The sequence below is a fragment of the Rutilus rutilus genome (assembly GCF_951802725.1).
Source record: "Rutilus rutilus genome assembly, chromosome: 16".
Classification (NCBI taxonomy): domain Eukaryota; kingdom Metazoa; phylum Chordata; class Actinopteri; order Cypriniformes; family Leuciscidae; genus Rutilus; species Rutilus rutilus.
The window spans coordinates 20,963,401-20,980,359 of record NC_140224.1 but is presented as its reverse complement, the minus strand read 5'-3'; the positions used below and the strand labels follow the sequence as shown (position 1 = coordinate 20,980,359).

The 16,959-nt window shown below is 36.9% G+C and overlaps 3 protein-coding genes across 4 annotated transcripts; all 3 read left to right on the top strand.

Annotated features, from left to right (window-relative positions):
- The first annotated feature begins 532 nt into the window (after positions 1-532).
- cby1 (chibby 1, beta catenin antagonist) lies at positions 533-2,334 on the top strand. Of its 2 annotated transcripts, none has more exons than XM_084434952.1 (5): positions 533-644; positions 936-1,035; positions 1,118-1,223; positions 1,316-1,428; positions 1,569-2,334. In XM_084434952.1, exons 2-5 carry the CDS (start codon positions 958-960, stop codon positions 1,638-1,640), a joined length of 369 nt encoding a protein of 122 aa, XP_084291078.1. In that variant the 5' UTR covers positions 533-644; positions 936-957; the 3' UTR covers positions 1,641-2,334. The 2 variants fall into 2 exon arrangements, with proteins under 2 accessions (XP_084291078.1, XP_084291079.1); XM_084434953.1 differs by having other exon boundaries at positions 533-780.
- Positions 2,335-5,003: 2,669 nt separating this feature from the next.
- Positions 5,004-7,650, top strand: slc16a8 (solute carrier family 16 member 8). Its single transcript, XM_084434830.1, has 4 exons — positions 5,004-5,360; positions 5,471-5,614; positions 6,221-7,051; positions 7,163-7,650. Exons 1-4 carry the CDS (start codon positions 5,144-5,146, stop codon positions 7,336-7,338), a joined length of 1,368 nt encoding a protein of 455 aa, XP_084290956.1. The 5' UTR covers positions 5,004-5,143; the 3' UTR covers positions 7,339-7,650.
- Positions 7,651-8,230: 580 nt separating this feature from the next.
- On the top strand, positions 8,231-15,053 carry pdap1a (pdgfa associated protein 1a). Its single transcript, XM_084435195.1, has 6 exons — positions 8,231-8,453; positions 8,833-8,915; positions 9,028-9,093; positions 11,803-11,927; positions 12,008-12,159; positions 13,825-15,053. The coding sequence occupies exons 1-6, from the start codon at positions 8,441-8,443 to the stop codon at positions 13,857-13,859; spliced, it is 474 nt and encodes a 157-aa protein (XP_084291321.1). The 5' UTR covers positions 8,231-8,440; the 3' UTR covers positions 13,860-15,053.
- The last annotated feature ends 1,906 nt before the right edge of the window (positions 15,054-16,959 follow it).

The window sequence follows — 16,959 nt, the reverse complement described above, 5'->3', positions numbered from 1 at the left end:
TTAAAGTGGAGCATTCAGCCACTGGGGGCATCGGTGATATTCTTTACAAAAACTTGACAAAATTATTTTAATAAAGCCAAACCTAAAACTCCACTTTGCTCTCTCTCTCTCTATATAAACAATAATAAATAAATAAAAACCTGTCTATTGTCTGCCTGTGTTGACAGTTATTTTAAATCAGGCACATGTGTGTCTCGGTTGGAGACCGTTTGTTTATATAGATATCATGTCATAGCAAAATAAAGAAATACTTTTATAAAGGTCAATGCAACTGCACCACATGCATCTAAATATGCATTTTCATGTACTTTACAAGGGACCAGTGAAGAATATCACAGGAATATTTATTAGTAGTAGTAGCAGTAGTAACGTTAGTAATATTATTATAGCTTACTGGTAAGGCTTCTCAAGAATGGTCATTATCTACTAAATCATAGACGTGGTCAAATTATTATGCATTGTCGCTTTTCGAAAATGTATCCCTAAAATGTTTTAAAATGTAGATGGAAAGGTACTTTTAACTTGTAAGATTGAGCTTCCGGCGTTGCTAGGCTCCCCCGGAATTAGCCTTTTGTTTACACATGTCTTTGGCTTTAAGGAATATATCGTTGAAACAATCGTGAGGAGAAACTAAAAGCAGCAGTGTATGCATTTTACGTTATACATACATTTATTTTCCAAAAGCAGTTGCGCTCGATCTGTATTGAATAATATGTTTTTATAATTAGCTGCTTGCCTGTTAACTTTTTGCTGACAATAAATGGTCTCTCGAAGATAACGGTAGTCTCTCCCCTTATTATCCGAGTCATTTTGATATCAAGATATTATCATATGTCTGTTATTAGAGCCTGATCTGGACACTGTATGATGGCTACAGCGATTAATGCTAAAAAATAACATGTAACGTTACTGAAATATGTTTTGTGTTGATGCAGGTTGGATTTTTACTTGCCCAAAATGCCCTTGTTTGGCAACACTTTCAGTCCCAAGAAAACCCCTCCTCGGAAGTCTGCTTCCCTTTCCAATCTACATACAGTAAGTACAAGTTTTTGTAGGTTCACATAAACTAATATGTATTTAGAGGCCAAACCAAACCAATCATTTATGTTTTTGTCAGTTGGATCGGTCAACACGGGAGATTGAATTAGGTCTGGAATATGGATACCCGATGATGAATCTTGGCAGCCAGAACTTTAAATTTGAAGACGGCCAGTGGATCTCAGGTATGGCTTCCTACAATAAACAGACTGATTTAATTCAATGCCAGTTAGTAGCCTGTTTAAAGAATGTAATGAAGTCTTTATGTCAACCACAGAGTCAGGAGGTAATGTATCAGGAAAAGAGGTACAGCGACTGAAGAAGAGGAATCTACAGTTAGAGGAGGAGAATAATCTGCTCAGGCTAAAGATTGAGGTTCTTCTGGATATGGTGAGTGTTGAATGATTATAATGCTGAAAGCCACCACAGCTTGAAAAATATGAAGCTAAATCTAAATAATAAAAATGATATTCTATAAATTATGTGTTGGCAAAATTCTCTTACACAAAGTGATTTAACATTTTCTTTAGCTTTCAGAATCAACCGCAGAAACACATCTAATACAGAAGGAACTTGAAAATGTGAGTAGAAGAAAGAAATGAAGGAAGGAAATAAAGGGGATTTTCTCTTCTCTTTAAGTGTGTGTATACAATGAATTTCTAAAGAAATTAGAAGAACTGTTCTAAGACAATGTTTAAATATAAGTTTCATTTACACAATTTATTATTTATCACTTTGTATATTTCCTTTTTTAAATTTGCTGTTCCAATGCCTGAACAAAAATATTTAGGTTAATGTAATTTCATATAATCTTTATATAAGCATCTTTTTTGTGCATTTTTTTTACATTTTGCCCTTAAAAATCGATATGGCGTTTTAAAGAACTATCATTGTCATAGGAACATGCTGTTGAATTCAACTAGATTATTTCAGATTACATAAAAAGCAGCTAAAGGTCGCTCATTATGTTTAGAATACAATAACTTGTCATTCTTATAGCCAGTTATTCCAAAACTTCATTCCTGTGGCTCCAGTGAGTGCTCTTACATGACAGTCCCAAAACCTTTCTGCATGTGTAGATCTGAATGTGTATTCATATCACAGGAAACAATCACACTCTTTCTTTGGTTCCACAGTAAGATTAGCCAAGAGCTGTAAAGGTTTTAACATGTACATGCAGATTTAAGAGGATTTTTGTGTGTGTGAGGCACGTATTGCACGGCTAAGGTTGTTTTTTCTTTTCTCTTCTTGTCTTTTCTTTTTACATGTTTAATAAATTGACATGAATAAATGTTGTACCGATTTTATGCCGCAGTGTTATTTCCATACAGTGCATTATTTCCTAGGTTTTCTTTTATTTAATTGGATTTCTCTAAGGTGGATCTCGTCGAAACAAACATTTCATATCAAATTTAGCTGTGAACTCCATATTTCCAAACCCCCAAAAAATAACACTTGCTATTGTATCGCATTTAGTTTTCACTCCGGAGCTAAACTACTTACATTGATGCATTGACTCTGTGTTGTATTTAGGATGAAAATGTCAACAAGTAAATAACCAAACAAGAGTGCTGTAATACCACTTGTGCTATCCGGGAATTTCACCTCATTTCCTACAAATAAGAGACTTTGTGGGTATTACAGATTAATAGTTTGAAGTTTGAGAAAAAGAAGGAGGTGCACCAGAAGGTTTATTTAACAGATTATCCTTTAAATTCATTCATATGTACAGTGCAGCCTCAATAACATAAGACGAAGTAACTTATGTATTTACATTATAAACATTATGTTTATTAAGAAGGCCAGGTATACAGCTACTTGAAGAGATTTTCTGCCGTATCAAAAGGCAGGTAAGACATTGTCTTGTGTTTCGAGTGGCTTAAAGACAATCAAATAATTGTTGTCAAGCTGATATTTTATACATCTCTATCTATAAGATTTTTAATCTTCCAGGTAATTGAGGAGCATCTGGATTTCACTTTCCCTAATGACAACTCATTGTAGTGGATTCATTAATTCTGGTATACAGATCAAGTCAAGTCACCTTCATTTATATAGCGCCTTTAACAATACAGATTGCTTCAAAGCAGTTTTAAAGTGATAATAGGAAATTAAAGTAACAGATTGTTTTGGCTTTACAGCAGCTCTAGAATAAAGTCCAGCTAAAGTTAGTTTTGATTGATTCACTTCCGTTGAAAAGATCATTAGTTATTAACTTACTGCTTATATCTAACAGAAAAAAAAAACTATACATTTGTTACATTTAGATTCTGTATGGTTACACAAAACTGTCCAGTTGTAAAACTTTTGCATGCCTACATTTAATTTCTCTAATTTTAGAGATTCTGTGAAACACTGTAGTGTTAAAGGAGAACTCCAGTCAATTTTAACATTGAGCTAATTTTTTTGTACATTTGGAATGCTGTCAGTACAGAGAACAACGACAAAAATCGGTGTTGCCTACACCGTGTTATCCTCGTTTTAAAATTTGCACCCTGTTGACTTCAATGGGGCAAGTTTTAAACCTGCTTTTAGCCTCTTAACATCCTTGATGTGTCATTACAAGTGCACAGGTCATGTGAGTGATTCCTTCGGAGTGAACGCGAGTGAATCTAACTGCAGTAGATGTGAAAGATATGAATAAAAATGATGTTTATTCAGCCAGCGCACATACCTGTATTTACATCCTGTTTTCGGTCGAAGTCCACAGTAGTCGATTGTCGAGTTCACGCGCGTGATCATAGGTACTAAACCTATGCGCGTGAACTCGACAATCGATTACTGTGGACTTCGACCTAAAACAGGATGTAAATACAGGTATGTGCGCTGGCTGAATAAACATCATTTTTTAATATATTTCTTTCACATCTACTGCAGTCAGATTCACCCGCGTTCACTCCGAAGGAATCACTCACATGACCTGTGCACTTGTAATGACACATCAAGGATGTTAAGAGGCTAAAAGCAGGTTTAAAACTTGCCCCATTGAAGTCAACAGGGTGCACATTTTAAAACGAGGATAACACGTTGTAGGCAACACCGATTTTTGTCGTTGTTCTCTGTACTGACAGCACTCCAAATGTACAAAAAAATGAGCTCAATGTTAAAATTGACCGGAGTTCTCCTTTAAGGCCCGTTCACACCAACAACGATAATTGTAACGATATTAGTGTCCACACCAGCGGACGATATCGTTCTGTTTATTCTGCACGCTTGCTTATCGGTCGCTTTAAATGCTCGAGCTCGTTATAGCAGGATGTAATCTGATTGGCTGTCAATGTTTTTTATCGTTCATCAACTGGATAAAATCGTTCTGAAAGTGATTCCGACTATCCGTTTCTCTGTGCTGTTCTCGTTATAGCTGTGATGTGAACCCTGCCATTCTTTAATATTGAGAACGATATAGAACTATATCTTTGTGGTTATCGTCCTTGGTGTGAACGGGCCTTTATAGTAAAAAGCATATTATAATATATGGACATTCGTGTATAGATTCACATTTAAAACAGTAAAGATGAATTGTAGTAAAAAACATTTAAAACAGGCATTTAAAAAGTCTGTCCAAAATTGAGTCTGTTTATGTAAAAATCCAGACATTCTGAATCAGATTATATAATGTCAATGCATAAAAGTGGTGTAAAAACAGACATTATTAAAGGAAACAAATATATCCACACCCTGAATGTGTTCCCTCCTCATTGTACAAATAATGCAGCCTGTTAAAATATTCATATTACTTTCCTATATATTTGGTCTGTATGTAAAATACAAGAGAGAATCAAATTTGAGGTGTAACCAGAGACTAGTAAGGATTCAGTCAGTTGTAACAGAAATCAATGGGGGAAAAAACTTAGGTACTTGATAAGAATTAGTAAATGTATGTCAGTCACTTAATGAGTAGGTCGGCCTATGACTCTACTTCCTGGGGGGTGAATGGAAATTTGTTGTGCTCATATACTTCCTTTGTGTAATGTGGCGCAGGTGAAGCAGCACATGTTCAGTAGTGCATCGACTGCGTAGCTTCCTTCTGAAAAAGTGTTTTGATTCTACAGATAATAAGTATATCCAAAAAGTTTTGTCTTCTCTTTTGAAGGCCTGAGCCACTATGGGAATTATTGTAGATGAGAAAGAGACAGAAGGTGCCCCAGATGGCGGCTGGGGCTGGATTGTTCTGCTGGGAGGTTTTGTCATCACTGGCTTCTCGTATGCCTTCCCAAAAGCTATAAGTGTATATTTCAAAGAACTTATGCAAGAGTTTGAATGTGGATACAGTGAAACTGCCTGGATTTCGTCTATAATATTAGCAATGCTCTATGGCTCAGGTAAGATCATCTAAATTGAAAGTTGTCAGATTTATAAACCCTTTAAGGTTTTTATCAAAGTCTCGGTTTTCCTTCTTAATGGTCAATATATTTATTTTCATTTTATCCAGGTCCAGTCTGTAGCATTTTGGTTAATAAATTTGGATGCCGGCCAGTCATGTTGGTTGGAGGATTACTGGCTTCAGGAGGGATGATAAGTGCATCTTTCACTACTAACATTATACAGCTTTACCTCACTGCAGGTGTCATCACAGGTAACTAATAGATATTTGTGATCATCAATAACTTATAATTCTAAAGACAGTTAGTTCTGGTACCCTGTGGGGAGTTTTCAGTGACTCTTTCAACATTTTACATATACACCAAATGTGTCTTTATGAGTGAGTTATTAAATCGTTCATTCAACATATTCGTTCATATAAATTGATGAATTCAAAAAGTAGTAACTGGTAATATGTCTTGTTGTAAAAAAACTTCTTTTTTTTTTCATGAATATCAGCACAGGCAATATTGCTTAAGGGGATATTTCACCCAAAAATATAAATTCTGTGATTATTTGCTCACCCATACTCACCCTCATTCCAAACCTCAATGACTTTCTTTCTTCTGTGGGTATGGAATTTATTGCATTTTGTTAATATTAGAGACATATTTAAGGACATATTACCTGTTACATTTTTTTAATTTTTCCAAATGAAGTCAAAGCAAAATCCTACATTGGGTGTTATTGATATTGCTAAACACAAGACAAAGCTTTGTTTTATAACCGAAAATACTATTATAAAAACGTGTATGGAAGTTGTTAATGTCAGTGTAGTTGCATCCATTTTTGAATGAATAATGTCTTTCTCTCTTTAAAGGTCTTGGACTGGCTTTGAACTTCCAACCATCACTGATAATGCTGGGGTCTTATTTTGACAAACGCAGACCACTTGCCAATGGACTGGCGGCAGCTGGAAGTCCTGTATTTCTGTCAGCTCTTTCTCCATTAGGACAAATGCTGCTCAACCGCTATGGATGGAGAGGAGGCTTTCTCATTACCGGTGGTCTTCTGCTCAACTGTTGCACCTGTGCAGCTGTAATGAGACCCCTAAAACGTAAAGAAAGGAAAGCGATAGCCAGTTCCCAAGAGCTCAAGGAAATGCTGCCTCCTGAGGCTGGACAAGAGAATATCATTTGTGAAAACAATAATGATAGAAAGCCCACTAAAAAGAAGCTTTTGGACTTCAGTGTACTTTGTAACAGAGGGCTTATTATTTATATCATTGCAAAGTTTATAGTTGTCCTTGGCCTATTTGTTCCAACTATTCTCTTAGTCAACTACGCTAAGGACCAAGGAGTGCCTGCGGAGGATGCTGCTTTTTTGTTGTCTATTATAGGATTTATTGACATCTTTGCTCGTCCCACATGTGGCATTTTGGCTGGTTTAAATTGGATTCGACCCAAGATGTCTTATTTCTTCAGCCTGGCCTTGCTCTTCAATGGCCTAACTGATGTTTGTTCAGCTACAAGCACAGATTATAAGGGACTAGTTATCTTTTGCGTGTTCTTTGGGCTGTCTTATGGCATGGTGGGTGCTCTACAATTTGAAGTTCTGATGGGTATTGTGGGAACAAGCGGTTTTTCCAGTGCACTTGGCCTAGTGCTCCTCTTTGAGGCAGTGGCTGTGCTGATCGGACCACCCTCTGCTGGTGAGTTATGATGAAGACATGCATTAAACTGAATCATCACCTATGAAATGGTAGTTTTTATGATCCATGTGTAAATTTAATAAAGATTTTTACATGTATTTTTCTCCACAGGTTATTTGGTGGACAAGTACAAGAACTATGAACTGATTTTTTACATGGCTGGAGGAGAGCTGATCACCGCTGGAATATTTCTTGCCTTTGCATCATTCTGTTTTATTAACCAAAAGAAACACAAAGACTCACAGCAGAATCATCATGCTGATGTGGAAATCAATCCTAAAAGATAAACAGTGGAGAGAGCAGAAGAGAGGGACGTTCATGTTCAATTCATTTTGTTTAGTCGTGTGTTATTAAAATGAGTGTATTGTACTGTGTATGAGTGTGTTCAGGTTTTCCTTATTACCAACTCGTATGTATAAATTACACAAAATAATTCCACAATCAGCAAAACCATTTTGTGGGTCAATGAGAAATCGGGAAGATAATAATAAGGAGAACTCTTGTGCCACATTCTTAGAAATGCTATTTTATATTCATGTTGGTTTTATGTGCTGTACATTGATGTATACATTTTATAAATTACAGTTGAATGTTCATAGAATCAGTGTTGTTATTGTTAACTAATAGTTAACTATTGTTTTCTGAAGATGAACAAAAGGCTAATGGGTTCTGAACGGCTTGTGCTATATATGCTATACTGAACATTCATGTAATACATTTTATAAATCATAATTTAATCTACAAAGAATCAGTGTTGTTATTGTTAACTAAAACTATTAAAAACCTTTTTCTTAATTGAAATACAGCTGAAATAAATGATAGGCTTAATATAAAATAAAAACATAAACTTAAAAAAGTTAAAAAGAAAATTAGAAATGTTTCCTTGGCCACTAACTGAAATAAATAGATTAAAGTTGAAATCCTATTTACAACGTAGGACTAAAACTTAAAATAAAAAAGCACATGACTTAAACTAAAATGAAAACTGAACATCTAAAAATAAAAGTTAGTACAAGATATTAATAAATATTTTACTGGTTTAAAAATAATACAAAGATAACTGCATAGAATGAAACGAAGATTACATGACATCGCATTGGCTAACTGCCTCTGTCGTAAAAATCATTTTGAATTTTGATTGGCCAACCCAGCATTCAATCATCAGCAGTAAAGTCTCTTGACGTCACTCACAGGAAGCGGCAGAATAGTGCTTTCAGCGGTACTAATTTGAGTCGACGAGGTTGCGTCATATTTAACTTTAAAATAGCCATTTTGTAGAAGTTGATAGAACATATTAAAGCTATTCAATTCTAACGGGCACATATAATATTAGTACCAGAAATAGTATTTTTCCTTTGAGGGTTTTCATCGTCACAGAGTGATTCCACGATGCCGAGAGGAGGTGAGTGTCGTGCGCTTGCCTGATCGCTGTTTTACCTTTTACAACACCGCCAGAGCCAGTATTCAACAACAACAAAAGAAAACTTATGAAAGGGAAATATGGAATTGACGGTGAATATAAGACCTCTGAGGATACCGTTAGTGGCTACAGCTTCCCTATAATGGGCAAATCACGTTTCCCACCGAAGCATGGACGCTAGTATAAACTCAGGCCATATTGGACCTGTGCAGTAACATGTGATTGTCTGATAAGTCGACAGTTTCACTGACGACTCTTGTTCATGCTTCGCCTAATTATGCCATTAAATATGTACATAAAGTATAATAGCCTCTTATTGGTTTTAATTTATGTTCTTATTTTACCTTGCCCACCACCTTAGGCAGAAAGAGCCATAAGGGCCGTGGGAAGCAGTTCAGCAACCCTGAGGAGATTGATCGGCAGATGAAAGCTCAGAGGGAAATGGTGAGTGTATAAGTTCATCTTCTGTCACTTTCCTTTAGTTTCCACACTCCTGAAGTTCACGTTTACTCTGCATCAGTTTGTTAAATGTAAACTGTGATTGTTTTGTGTGTAGGAGGCGAAAGAAGGGGCTGAACGTGAAAGTTCAGAATCTGAAGAGGAAAGCAGCAGTGACGATGAAGTATGAGGTTTTAATTAAATTCACTTAAAGTGATAGGTCTCCCAAAAATGAAAATCCTGTCATTTACTCACCCTAGTTCTAAACCCCATTTGAGATACAAGTGCATTGTAAGCTATTCCATATGAAACGAGTTGTTTAGTCCAAGTTTCCTGAAGAGACTCCTTTGCTTTATAAGATACACTGATTTCATTTAGGTTTTTATTCACCTATAAACATTGACCAAAGCACATCACATATCGTAAACACAAGCTCAAACATGTTGGCCTGAAGCACAAGAGCCAAAGAGGTTTATTCTGAGGTATAGTCACGCAAAGACATTTAAAGGGATATTTCACTGCTGGAAAGATGAATGTGTATTTAAATTGGGTCATTTATGTAGTAGAAATGTGAAATTATTTTAGAAGTTGGTGCCTTCTAGACTGAGAACAGCCAGAAAATGTATTTTTGGCTCATGTGGATGAAAGACAACAACTCCCAGAATGCACTTTTTTCGCTGCCCTACGAGGCCACTCCCAAGCCACGCCTACCAGTTACAGAGGGCAGTATCAGAAGAAATGATACCAACTAGGCTACTAGTCGACTCGAAACTGAAAAGATGCCGTTTTATCGTGAGATCCCCCTATGGGCGGGTTAAAAACATGCGGAACGAGCTCCTACTACTGGCTGTAGTCTCTCGCCTCTGGCCAAAAAAAGCCTCCGATGACGTTATATCGCAATACAGAAATCTCTCGTCTCAGGGGGACATGACGTTCAGTGTACCATATTTATGTAGTGTTGTCAAAAATATTGATATTTCGATATGTATCGATTAGGGGTGTAACAATATTCAAACCAAAGCAAAAACACAACCCACGTATAGCGATATTCTATATATATATATATATATATATACAGTGTTGGGGAAGCTACTCTGAAACTAGTTTGACAAGCTACTCGTAAGTTAAAGTAGTTAAACTACAGTCAAGCTACCCTTTTGGAAAAGTAGTTAGCTACACTACAAGTTACTATCAAAAAGTAGCTAGCTACATTGAAACTACTTTAGATTTTTTTGAACATATTATAAATAACTGAATAACTGCCTGAGGAATGTTTTAAGTAAAATATTTAGTGTTTAAAACAATGCAATACAATTATGATTTCAAAGAGTATTGTTTTATTACACACAACACTCAAATATCTCAGACTGTTTGTCAAAAGTGCAAAATTGCAACAAATACAACATTGCAAGTACAAAATATACATCCAACGTAAATTGCATGTAGAACATTTTCTTAAAAAGATTGCATACAAAAGTGTAACCTTTACTTGTCGTTTCTTTGAGAGACATGAACTTGGACAAATAAGGCCATGGGTAATTAACGTTATTTGTTTCTCCATCCTCCAAATCTGCCGCCACGTCTTGCTCCATCATAGATAATATGGGTGTATCAATCCACTTCTGTACGTCAGTGAACCGTTAGCCGCAAGATGCGTGATTAAACAACAGGTGGTGGTAATGGCAAAAAAATTTGTTTGTAATCTAACAAGAAGAAGAATATCCTTGCATCGCGCTGATTCGCGCAGGCTCGACAAAACGCAATGTAGCTTTTCCTCGCGCTACACCGCTACTTGCTGCAAAAAGTAGTTAGCTACTGGAAAAGCTACACTGTTTAAAAAGCAACTGAGCTACTGCCAAGCTACTGAAAAATGTAGTTAAGTTAGTAGCGTCGCTACTTGTAGTTAACTACTCCCCAACACTGTATATATATATATATATATATATATATATATATATATATATATATATATATATATATATATATTGGATCATAAATTGACAGCAGCCTAATAAACCTGTTGTCTGTCATGTTAATTTAAGAACAAAATACAGAGAAAATCACTTGCTGCTCTTGAATGAATAACTTTTGTAACTTAAATTGTATGCATTAATTAATCTATTCCAGTGTTATTTTACATTTTAATTACTTTAAATTCTGTAGTATTTTTGTAGCTAAATACTGTTAGACCCACCTGAAAAAACTTGAAGCCATGTTTATTTCATTTGTCTCTTTATTCTATTGTATTTATTTGTGCTATCGTTTGCAATTTGTTCTTATTTCATTACTGACTGTTTATTTGTTTTTTTTAAATGTAGTTCAACTATTCAAATAAGCTATTACAGCAAAATTATAAAAAAATTATGAGGAGATAATAATTTATCTATATGGCAGTTTTCCCCATGGTATCAAAAATGTTATAGAATATTGATATTTTTCAAGGTATTATATCGAAGTTGGAAATTTCAGTATCATGGCAACACTAATTTGATGTGCTCTATATATGTGCGTTGATTTTATAGTTGAATTAAAGCGTAAAATAAATCTGTTCATCATATATAATAGTGATTGTGTTTCTTCAGAAGTCTTGAATTAAACTGCTCATTTCAAATGGCTTAATTACATAATGTCTTTTTGTACTTTTTAATGCTTTTGCTTGGGAATGAGAATATTAAAAATGTCTTAATTTTTTTCTGAAGATGACCAAAAGTCTAATGGGTTCTAAACAACATGAGGATTATGACATTTTTCATCTTTGAGTGAACTTTCCCTTTAACACATTGTTATGGTTATTTGTTCTGTTTTAAATTTGATGGAGCTGCAGAGGGTGTTTCTGATTTATACAGTTTCTAATTAATATGATTTTTACTAATGATTTGATTTCTTCTCTAAGGAACCTAAAAGGAAAGGTGTAGAAGGAATAATTGAAATCGAAAACCCGAACAGGATCTCCCAGAAAAGCAAGAAGGTTGTGGAAGTAGATGTCAATGCACCTAAAGAGCTCTCGCGTCGAGAAAGGTATGTGGGATAGAGTAAACTTGAGATCCCCAGTCAAATAAATGGTTGTTGCGTTATATACATCGTGTTTCCCTGTGTAGGGAGGAGATTGAGAAGCAGAAGGCTAAGGAGCGATACATGAAGCTGCATCTAGAGGGGAAGACGGACCAGGCTAGGGCAGACCTTGCCAGGCTGGCTATTATCAAAAAACAGAGGGAGGATGCAGCAAAAAAGCGAGAAGATCTAAGGAAAGGTGAGCTGATAGCATTACGTCTTCTGATGCAAGATCAATGAATGACAACCTATAAAACGGACGAAATAAATTGTATTGCTTCCTGTTTAGTTGTGTGTGCTGAAACCAGGCCCGTCATGACCTTTGATATCACCTGCCATGCCATATAAAAAAAACATACTATTGAAGCATATCTTTTTATAATTTCTTTGTTATAACTTTTTGTGCTTCATTATTGAAATATAGACTGCCGTAAAACTTCAAATAATAGCCGAGTCCCAAATAGACGCCTGTCTCTTTTACACGACTGGTGTGGATACAGGTTTGGATAAATAAAGGCCGGTCTCTAATAGAGGCCCGGTCTGTTTTTTAGTTTCGGGTTGTATTTAATCTTCTAAAACCCGTCAGATTGTCGGTTTAAGCCAGTTCTATGGTGCAGATTGCGCACGCAAGAGAGCCCTGCGCATCTGGGCGGGAGCTGTAAGCGCAAGCAAGGCAGGCAGAGAGAGTTAGCGCCGCGTCGCGTCTATGACAACTCGAGGTACACCGGACTAGAAGCGCCGCGTCGCGTCCATGACAACTCGAGGTATCGCACACCGGACGAGAAGCACTGTGCCGCGCCGCGTCTGACTATTCGAGGTATCGCACCGGACGAGAAGCGCCGCGTCGTGTCCATGACAACCCGAGGTATCGCACACCGGACGAGAAGCGCCGCGTCGCGTTCATGACCACTCGAGGTATCGCACACCGCACCGGACGCGCACTTTGTCATTTTATGGCCAGCAATATAGTTATGTTTAAGGACATTATGGAATTAAGATCATGTCTGTACTATATGATTGTACTGTACAAATACAATCGTTGCTAAGTCTGCAGTCTGAATTCACTTTACCTCAGAGCGTCCGTTTACTGAATGATTTTAGAATATCACCTGAAAATCCGATAACATCAGCAGTTTCCATTCAACCAGCTGATTTCTGTAAATGAATGTAAAACTAAATGTATATTGCAGCACAGGGTGAAGTCTCAACACACACTAAATTAAAGGCCTGTCTCATATAGACGCCTGTCTCAAATACAAGCCGGTGCAGTTCGGCGATTTGGGAAAATAAAATCCCGGGCTATTATTTGAAGTTTTACGGTATATAAATAAATTGCCATTTATAATAAATTACATAAATACATTTATAAATAAAAAAAGGATTACATTTTAATATAATATAGTTGGGTATAATGCAGTATTTACTTTCAGCCCATGCCCCTCATTCAAGTTTGTTTGTTGGCTCTTCATAGTAGAAAGTTTGGACACTTCTGCTCGAGATAATACTGATGGACTGGTTAAAGGGATGGTCCGTCCAAAAAAAGGAAAATTGTCATTTTGTCTCACCCTCATGTTGTTTCAAACTTGTTTGCATTTCTTTCTTCTGTAGAACATAAACGATAATTTCAAAGAATGTTGGTAGGCAAAGATTTTTGGTTCCCATTGATTTCCATTGAATAGACAAAAAATGGGAACTGAAAAAAGCCCAAACGTTTTACTACAAAAATCAGACTTGTTGAGGTCCATGGGGTGAAATTAAATCCCTTTTATATTTCATTTTTGAGTGAACGGTCTCTTTGGTAACTAGTATTGACAATGGTCTTGTCTGCCTTGTAAAAGATAAATCTGTCTCTATTCTTTTTCAGAAAAAGAAGCAGAAGAGGCAAAGTCGAAACGCTAGCCCGAGCATCATCACACAGGACAGGGCTTTTCTGGGGAGGGAGGGAAGGGGACTAGTTGTTTAGAGGAAACAGCTCAGGGGTATCCATACTTGTCATCCTTCCACCCATTCAAGGTTGGAGGGGCATTTGGACAGTTATAGGAAGTCAAAGGGGAGGTGGTAAATGGTGTTGGAGTTTGTTGGGTTATTAATTTTCAAAACCACCAAACTTCACTCACTTTATCCCTCCCCTGACATATTCACTGTGCTCAGACTCTAAAGCTGCTGGAGTTTACGCTCAATTTCTATTTCTATGATGTTATCACCATTACGTTAGATTGGGATGTTATGGCAGAGTGAGGTAGGGATATGCAGGTGTACATGCGTGAGCTGTTGTTTTCTGATGGGGAAGAAGCATGCTGTAGTGTGGAACAGTCAAACACTAATTAGACATTTAGTCTTTTTATGCATCGAATGACATCAACCCTTTTACTGTCTTTAATTTTGTCCAGCTTTGTGGCCTCATTCTGTTTAAGTTCCAAACAATGCAGCTCTAGTCATTTAAAGGTTAATAGGTGGGTATATTTGGTTGTTACTTGGTGTAATCAGGACATGCTTGGACATAATGCTGCAGCTAAATTCTTATTTAAAATGTTAATGTTTTTAAATACTTAAACACAATAATGTAGTCTTGGAACAAGGTGTCACTATCAACAGGACAGTATTAATGTAACTGCTTCAGCACTGCTGACTGAGCTGATTCATGTCTCCGCAACACCTCAGCACATCAACTTCTATAATACCCCTTTACTCAGGGTTTTGCATTTCTCTTGAAGTGGGACCCTTGTTTTTGTCACTACCAGACCCACTGGTGTGTCCTCATAATATTTTGAGTTTTATGCTTTAGCCCGCTGCTGGGACCTGACTTGCCTTAACTGTTTAAGGAAAGCAATATTACCTAGATAATGCTGATGGTGCAACTTCTTCTTTTTTTCTTTTTTTTCAGCTCTTAAACACAATTATTTACAATGTTTTAACATTTGTAATGCATTCATCAGTACCGAAATATGTATTTACTTGGGGTATTGATTTGAAATTAGTGGAATTCCTTATTTGAAATCGTTGTATACAAATAAATGAATTGGTAAATAAAGTGTTTTCACCTTGTGATATTTTGAGCAGAAATAATAAAAAAGAAAATGATGAAAGCTAAAAGTACATTTTTGGTTGCTTTATTCTAACCACCTTTGACCACCTAGTATGGATAAAGCTAGACATTTAGAAAGCTTGCAGACTTTTTTCCAGTCCATAGATTGGGAAATTGGGATGATACAGAAACGATAACTGTAGAAGGGAAACGAGTTTAACAGGTCATTCAATTTAGAGGCTGTGAAAAATCAAAAGGTGGATAAAAATGGTTGAAAATTATGAGATCTGCAAGAAATTATTTTATTTAAGCATTTCTTTGTATTTAGCGATCATCAATAAAATGTGGTTATTGCGAAGTAGCATAAATGACCTCATATCTTGAAGGCAAACAGCATGTGTTGCCGTTGCTTTATTCAACACTGATGTGGATGGACCGCGTTTGTGGTCAAAAAGACGTTTTCTAATTTTCAATACAGGGTATAATAATTGAGCAATGATTTATCATTCTAAAGTGAATCAATAGGGTTGTCACAAAAATTTCAAGAGATCGATCTGTCAATCCAAGTTACTAATTTAAATAAATGAACACGTCACACCAGATCTTAGGTCATTACATTGTTATGAATTAATATGCAGAATTATTACTGTTATTCAGAATTCATTTTAAAGTTCTCATGTTGGTGGAATACAAACCAAACAGAGCTCTCAGATCCGAAGTATCTATCAGGCCAGTTAATAACAGGTAAATTTAAAACAAGACGTGTTTTGTCCTGCAAGACGTACATGGTCGGCACCAGGACCCACAAAGTGGGTGTGCGGGCGGGCTCTGATACGGCCACGGTGGCCGATTAAGAATGTCTGGTGCTCCCTGACGGCTCTGTAACGACACCGTGGTGGTCGTCAGCTCCATCTGCCCCAACTTGGTGGTCTTCAGCTCCCTCTTCTGCCCCAAATTGATGGTCTTCAGCTCCCTTTTCTGCACCACCTTGGTGGGATCCTGCTCTGCCAGCTCCATGTGGTGGCCTTCAGTTCCATCAGCTCTGTTGTGGTGGTCACCTGCTCCGCCTGCCCTACCCTGGACAATTGCTCTGCCTGCCCCGTCCTGTCCACCTACTCCGCCCTGCCCTGGCCACCTGCTCTGCGCTGCCCTGTTCACTTGCCCTGCCCTGCCCTGGTCACCTGCTCAGTCTGGTCTCGAGGCCCTCTTCCACTTCAGGATCCAAGTAGAATCTAACTTGTTCCTTTGTTTTATTTCGTATGAAACTTTTTGTGATTGCTATTTTTTTTATTCTGTAAAGAACTTTGAATTACCACTTTGATTGATAGCACCTTGACAGATTCTGAGAGAGAAAAAACTTCCAGTGCAGCTTGAGTAGGCCTGCAAAAAATGACCAGGGTAACCACAGTTTGCCCTAATTAAGTTATTGTTGTATTTTTATTTATTTATTCTTTGACAGCAAAAGTGATATTTGTAGTAAATATTGTATTTATCTGTGTTGCAGAGCGCCCCCTGTTGGAAGCTGCGTCTCCCCCCTCATATTTACTTGGGACATTCCACTGGTTTCAGTTCATTTGTTTTAACCGCTTTGTTTCCCAAGGTAATTATTTGTGATGACACGCCTTTTATAATATAAAAAATAATTTCCCCTTTCATCTTTTTCACATCCTGCTGTTGGCACACACAAACAGCGCATTTGTAATGGTTGTAATGTGATGGACACTTGATTGCCTAAGGACAATTTATAAGGATAATAAGAATAATTGAAGTTCTCTTTCTAAAGCCCCTATACCCACACCTCACTCCTGGCACTGGCAGCTGGACAAAACTAAAAATCCTAAGGGCAAAAATCCATCATTATCTATAAATTGCAGAAACGTCTGTCTGTCTGTGTGTCTGTATGTCTGTTATTCGCATATCTCTCGAACCGTTAGTCCGATGGATTTCAAACTTGACAGATGTCTCGCTACAGGC

What these genes read in the sequence shown, in the direction of transcription:
- cby1 (XM_084434952.1), top strand. Translation starts at nt 958, where the DNA reads ATGCCCTTGTTTGGCAACACTTTCAGTCCCAAGAAAACCCCTCCTCGG. An exon ending in CCCTTTCCAATCTACATACA is followed by an intron (nt 1,036 to 1,117) that starts GTAAGTACAAGT and finishes TGTTTTTGTCAG; the next exon opens with TTGGATCGGTCAACACGGGA. An exon ending in AGACGGCCAGTGGATCTCAG is followed by an intron (nt 1,224 to 1,315) that starts GTATGGCTTCCT and finishes TGTCAACCACAG; the next exon opens with AGTCAGGAGGTAATGTATCA.
- slc16a8 (XM_084434830.1), top strand. Translation starts at nt 5,144, where the DNA reads ATGGGAATTATTGTAGATGAGAAAGAGACAGAAGGTGCCCCAGATGGC. An exon ending in CACTGCAGGTGTCATCACAG is followed by an intron (nt 5,615 to 6,220) that starts GTAACTAATAGA and finishes CTCTCTTTAAAG; the next exon opens with GTCTTGGACTGGCTTTGAAC. An exon ending in GATCGGACCACCCTCTGCTG is followed by an intron (nt 7,052 to 7,162) that starts GTGAGTTATGAT and finishes TTTTCTCCACAG; the next exon opens with GTTATTTGGTGGACAAGTAC.
- pdap1a (XM_084435195.1), top strand. An exon ending in GAGCTCTCGCGTCGAGAAAG is followed by an intron (nt 11,928 to 12,007) that starts GTATGTGGGATA and finishes TTCCCTGTGTAG; the next exon opens with GGAGGAGATTGAGAAGCAGA. An exon ending in GCGAGAAGATCTAAGGAAAG is followed by an intron (nt 12,160 to 13,824) that starts GTGAGCTGATAG and finishes ATTCTTTTTCAG; the next exon opens with AAAAAGAAGCAGAAGAGGCA.